This window comes from Microcaecilia unicolor, chromosome 9 (assembly GCF_901765095.1).
Source record: "Microcaecilia unicolor chromosome 9, aMicUni1.1, whole genome shotgun sequence".
Taxonomy (NCBI): domain Eukaryota; kingdom Metazoa; phylum Chordata; class Amphibia; order Gymnophiona; family Siphonopidae; genus Microcaecilia; species Microcaecilia unicolor.
Genome location: NC_044039.1, coordinates 217204713 through 217210712, shown reverse-complemented (window position 1 = coordinate 217210712; position 6000 = coordinate 217204713). Strand labels below are relative to the sequence as shown.

At 44.6% G+C, this 6000-nt stretch overlaps 1 protein-coding gene across 1 annotated transcript in view; it reads right to left on the bottom strand.

The window, feature by feature from the left end:
• Nucleotides 1-453: 453 nt before the first annotated feature.
• The window catches only part of SEL1L (SEL1L adaptor subunit of ERAD E3 ubiquitin ligase), an 87405-nt gene continuing 81858 nt past the window's right edge, over nt 454-6000 (bottom strand). Inside the window, exons 20-21 of the mRNA XM_030214446.1 lie at nt 3891-4019; nt 454-1058 (exon numbers count right to left, since the gene is read on the bottom strand). Coding sequence (XP_030070306.1) covers nt 837-1058; nt 3891-4019 — 351 coding nt within the window. The 3' untranslated portion in view covers nt 454-836. The remainder of the gene's footprint in view (nt 1059-3890; nt 4020-6000) is intronic.

Below are 6000 nucleotides of genomic sequence, written 5' to 3'. Positions count from 1 at the left end.
TTGATAATCTAATACAATATTGATTTGTTTGGGGGGGGGGGGGTATTAATGTCCTACTATCCAACTCCATTGGCCTTAGCCAAGTCAATTCTGTTTTATCTCCAGCTATTTTAACCACTCTTTATAGTCTTCTGAACTTCAGAAAAAACTCAATCCTCTCCTGGACTCTGGCAAAAAAAAATTCACCTGTCCACTACAGCTCCTCTGTACTCAAAGCTGTTCTCATGGTACGCCCGCTACAGAAATGCCTTGCGAGACTGATGACATTTCACCTTGGCAGAAGCAACATTTCTTCATGGACTGGTTACTTTAGCAGAGCTACAGAAGGCAGCGACTGCAAACATGTAAAATGCTGAAACAACCAGCTACAACAAAATAAAAGAATGGAATAAGAGACCCTGCATCAGCTACGCACTGGCTGACTTAATTTTTCTTAGACCAAAACACAGCATCTGGTCTCAGGAAGTCTTTTATTTGATTTGACATGGTTGATCAGTTCCCATGGGCTGTAAACGAAGCCCGCACAAACAGAAAATCCAAAGACCCTTGCACTCTGGAAGAGAAGGGCTGTGCAAGGTAACCACACAGGCGTTGCTTGCAAAACTGCACACACGTTTCATTGAAGAATTAGAAAAGCCAGTGAACAGTCTCATTCCAACACATTGCTGAAAAATTCAGCATAGTCTCATTAAGAAGTACGTATTTTTGACCTGATAAAGGCATCTAACCAAGCAGCAGAATGAACTGAAGGAGTTTTTTCTCCCTCATGAAGACCTGGGAATTGTTCATCCTAAATCAGCAGGACCATAATGATCTGGGAAGGGGAATTCAGTTTCTCACTGCTGCTGGGGCTCGTGCTGCTGTTGTTCTGGCTGAGGCTCTTGGTGTGCTTGAGCTGGATGCTGAACCTGGGCTGCTGGCCGGGGGACTACCTGGTGTTGTCTCTGCCTGTAGGCTATCACAGTACCTAGTAGCAATGCAATGATGGTCATGAGGTACAAGTCCCATTCAGGCCCCAGAAGTTGGTCCATATCAACCTGGGAGAAGATATCCTTCACCTGAAAAGAAGAATGTAATAAGGTTAGCAGCAAATCTGCTCCGCTCAAAATGCCATAATTCTGGTACTGGATTGTGAAGTTTTTTTTTTTTTTTTTGGCTTTCAGTTTTCTCCTGATCATTTGGGTTACTGTAGTTCCAAAGGAAAAGTGAGTTATAAATGAGAAATAATTAACGAGCAATCCCTGCCCTTGCAAGTCACCTGAGGGTTTTCCCCAATTATGCAGGACCTCCTCATTTAGCCTAGACAAACAGTTCTTGGGTTCTTCTGGAACCAGCTACTCATGAAGCCAGAGTTTGGCCATTACATGCTGCCATTGTACAGTGGCTGAGGCATATTTTAAAAGATTTATCGCCTTCTGATTACATTGGAAACTGCTCAAAAGAGTCATGTGTGCCACCTCTAACCTCCCACAATCTGACCAGAAGCTGATAAAACTAAACCTGCATCCTTTGAACATAAGCAGGGCTGGAGGAGGTGTGTGTGTGTATCAGGGGTGGGAGAAGGAGGGATGCTGCATGGGCAGGTAGAAGAGGGATCATTGCTGACATGTAGTAGGATATTGTTGGATGTAGGGTGGGGAGGGAAGGAGAGATGCAGCACAGCAGGGGTGAAGGATAAAAAAAAAGAAGTGTTGGAGGAAGGAGAAGTGTTGGACATGGGGGTGGAGGGAGAAAGAAATGCTGCATTGGGGGGGGGGGGGGGAGATGTTAGACTTGGGATGCAAGGGTGAGAGATGGTGGACAATGGAACAGATAGGAAGAGGAAAAGAGGGAATGATGTTGAACATGAGGGTGGAGGAGAAGGAAGGAGAGATGCTGCACAGGAGGGGAAAGGAGGGAGATGTTGGATCCAGGGGTAGAAGAGAGAGGGAGAAATACTGGAGTATGGGAGGAGGCGGAAGAGGGCGAAATGCTTGCCCCCAGGGGAAGGGGCAAGATGAAAGAGAAGGGACATGAAGATGCTGGAAGGTGTGGGGCAAGGAGAAAGAGGAAGCTAATGCTGGGCTAGAAGGGTTGGAAGGAGGAAGACACGGATGATGGAACCATGTGGGAGGGGTAAGGAAATGAACAAGAGGAGGAAAGTGATTACAGGGGGTAGAAATATGATAATGGGGAGCAGATTGAAGATGGAAGGGAATGGAAGACTGGGGAAGGATCGAGATGGGGGAATAGGAGAGCTAGTGGGTGGAAGGAGATGGAAACCTGATAGGCATCTGAAAAGTAAAAAGGAAAGGGGTTAGAGGGTGAAATCTTGGTGGACAGAGAAGGAAAGAAAAAAAAAAAAAAAAAAAAAGGAAAGGGCTAAAATGGAAAGATCAATGTCCGAGGAAAGTGTCGTGAGGGAATGCAATGAGAGTGGAGAAAAGAAATGAAGCAGCTTATGAAAAAGAATTAACAGAAGACAGGAAGGTGGAAGAGAGGAACCAGAACCAAAATGGAAAAAAAGTGACCAAAGGAAAAAAGGCATTTTATTTTGAATTTAACTGAAATATGTTAGCTTGTGAAACGTGCATAGCAGATGTCATTTTAATTGTGTTCAGTAGAAAACGAGACATTTCTCCACTGTTGCAGTATGTGGCAAGGTTCCAAGTTCAGTTTTTGCATACAAATTTTTATTTCTAATTTGTGATCCCTTGGTAAGGGTCTGTCAGTGTGATTGTTAATGGTAGGTGAGAAGACTGGAGGGAAGGCAGTGAAGAGAGGGAACTGGGGGGGGGGGGGGGGGGGGGGGTGTGCTTTATTTTCTATCCAGGGCCCTAGCATGTCTAACACTAGTTCCGACCCTTGCTGTAGCTGGTGGGGGATCTCCCAAGCTCCATGAGCTGAAGACCTCATCTGAAGTCAGCCAAAACTCCCTTCTACTAAGGTTTGCAGATGGTGGCAGCATCCTTGAACCACTGAATTAAGCAGGCTGCCGACTGCACAAAAGCCAAATCAGGAGGCAGCGATGGGGGAGGGACATCCCTGAGGCTGCTCAAGTACCTCCATGGGCCTCAGCAACTAAAAGTAACACTGCAGTGACAACCCCCCCCCCCCCCCCCCCCCCCCCCCCCCCAACACTGATTTCACAAATTTTTTTTTTTAAATCTCCGGGAAGAGAGAGAAAAAAAAAAAAAAGGAAAATAGTAAGAGACTGAAGGGATTCACCACTTTGTCTGGAGTCTACTGAAACCATCTTTAGCTAGCCAGGGCTCTTATGAGAGTTGGGCGTTCTCAGGCTCCACCTGCTGGAAGGCATGAACAATGCCAAATAATACATTCTGATATTTCATAACATGGAGTTCCCTTAAGTAGCATTTTGATCTCTATAATAAAAATATTTTTCTCAGTAGCCCAAGAGTCCACAGAGAGGCAACAAAAGATACAGGACACAAAGACAGCTATTTTATAACGGTGTCTAGGCAGGGAAGACGATTTCAATATATGAACCTACGTGCTTTTATACAATTACACCACCAGAAAGTAGATTTAAAACTGCCTAACTATGCAAAATTACATGCATATTTTACAGCACATGCTTGTACTTTGCAATCAGGAACACCATGCAACATACACACTATGCATTGCTACCATATACTTACCAAATTGCATAAGAGTGGGTTCACAAAGTGCCTACTTCTGTTCATAAAATACTGTTTTATAAATAAAGGCTTAAGTTACCCCCACAGTGGAGAGAACAAAGTTTACAGTAATTGAGGATCAACAGCCCATCATTGAAAAGTAAGCCTGGGCTCATTAAGGGCAGAACGTTTGGCAGGGAAGCATTTATGCTCAGTGTCTCTGGAAAGCAGGGAGAGATGCAGGGATTCATTACTTTCACCATTACTCACATTGGTATTATGTACGTATTGCAGGGAGTAAACCATTCCAAGTTTACAAAGCGCCAGAAAGACAGGAACCTGGGCATCTGGGCTGGCTTCAGCTGCCATGTCATAGTAGCGTTTGGCAAGGTGGATATCCTGCAGTGATAGAATTACAAGAGAGTCAGTCAATACCCAGATATACAAGATTTGAGTGCTGACTTCTCAAAATCAAACTACACAATTACAAAATAAGATCACTGATATTCCAATAAAAGACATTATCCAACCCAATTCACAAACAGTAGCATGTCAATCGTTCTCTTCCAGCTTTACAGTCCTCTGTCTTATTTGTGATAATCAGTAGAGAATGTGTAAAGCATAATCATAGCTCAATGTTCTTCATACTGCCTGCATACCTACAAAGTCCAGTGGAGGAGTAGCCTAGTGGTTAGTGCAGCAGACTGATCCTGGGGAACCGGGTTCGATTCCCACTGCAGCTCCTTGTGACTCTGGGCAAGTCACTTAACCCTCCATTGCCCCTGGTACAAAATAAGTACCTGAATATATGTAAACCGCTTTGAATGTAGTTGCAAAAACCTCAGAAAGGCGATATATCAAGTCCCATTTCCCTTTCCCTATTTAAGATTCCAGATGAAATGTTGCTACTATTGGAGATTCTACATGGAATGTTGCTATTCCACTAGCAACATTCCATGTACAAGGCTGCGCAGGCTTCTGTTTCTGTGAGTCTGACGTCAGACTCACATAAGCAGAAGCCTGCGCGGCCACATTGGTGATCTGCAAGGGCCGACTTCTACATGGAATGTTGCTAGTGGAGGAGTAGCCTAGTGGTTAGTGCAGTGGATTTAGATCCTGGGGAACTGAGTTCGATTCCCACTGCAGCTCCTTGTGACTCTAGGCAAGTCACTTAACCCTCCATTGCCCCTGGTACAAAATAAGTACCTGAATATATGTAAACTGATTTGGATGTAGTTGTAAAAACCTCAGAAAGGTGGTATATCAAGTCCCATTTCCCTTTCCCTATTTGAGATTCTACATGGGAATGTTGCTACTATTGGAGATTCTAGATGGAATGTTGCTATTCCACTAGCAACATTCCATGTAGAAGCCTGTGCTTGCAGATCACCAACGCAGCCGTGCAGGCTTCTGTTTCTGTGAGTCTGACGTCAGACTCACAGAAACAGAAGCCTGTGCGGCCGCGTTGCTGATCTGCAAGGGCAGGCTACTAGTGCAGTGGACTTTCTGGGGAACTGAGTTCAATTCCCACTGCAGCTCCTTGTGATTCTGGGCAAGTCACTTAACCCTCCATTGCCCCTGGTACAAAATAAGTACCTGAATATATGTAAACCGCTTTGAACGTAGTTGCAAAAACCTCAGAAAGGCGGTATATCAAGTCCCATTTCCCCTTCCCCTATGTAGTTTTACTTTGAAAATTGCCCAACACACACTCGCACTTTTTTTTGGACTAAAGCTTGGGTGCTTGGATTATAAAATATAAGAAGTCCATGTGTTGTAGCAAAGCCCACACCCTAACTCTACTGCTAGGAATATTTCCCTGCCTACAGGGTGGCTAATTTTCAGACAGCTGATTAAGTGGGTAAAATTTTTACACTGGAAATTACTAAATGTGGAGCCAGCCTGGTGGCATGACCTGGATTCAATTCCTACCTTAGGCCATCTGCTGCCCAAACTGTCATTGATGCTGTTCTAGCCGAGGCTTGTGTGCTTGAGCTGGTCAGACCCTGGGTCGTCACCTGGAGGAACTACCTAGAGTTGTCTGTTGCCCATGGGCCAAGACTATCACTACAATTATTGGTTGTTTGAAGGAGATGCAACATAGTGGAAAAATTCCTAGGTAGATGCAATGAAGGTTAGAAGAAAAGGAGTCCAGAGCCAGCTCTGATTAAGCTAGAAGCTCAAGGGAGCATAAGAACATTAATAGCCACACTGGGTCAGACCAATGGTTCATCTAGCCCAGTATTTTGCTTCTAGCAGTGGCCAATCCAGGTCACAAGTACCTGGCAAAACAATTAATAGCACCATTCCCAGGGCAAGTAGTGGCTTCCCCCATGTTTACCTCAACAGACTATGGACTTTTCCTCCAGGAACTTGTCAA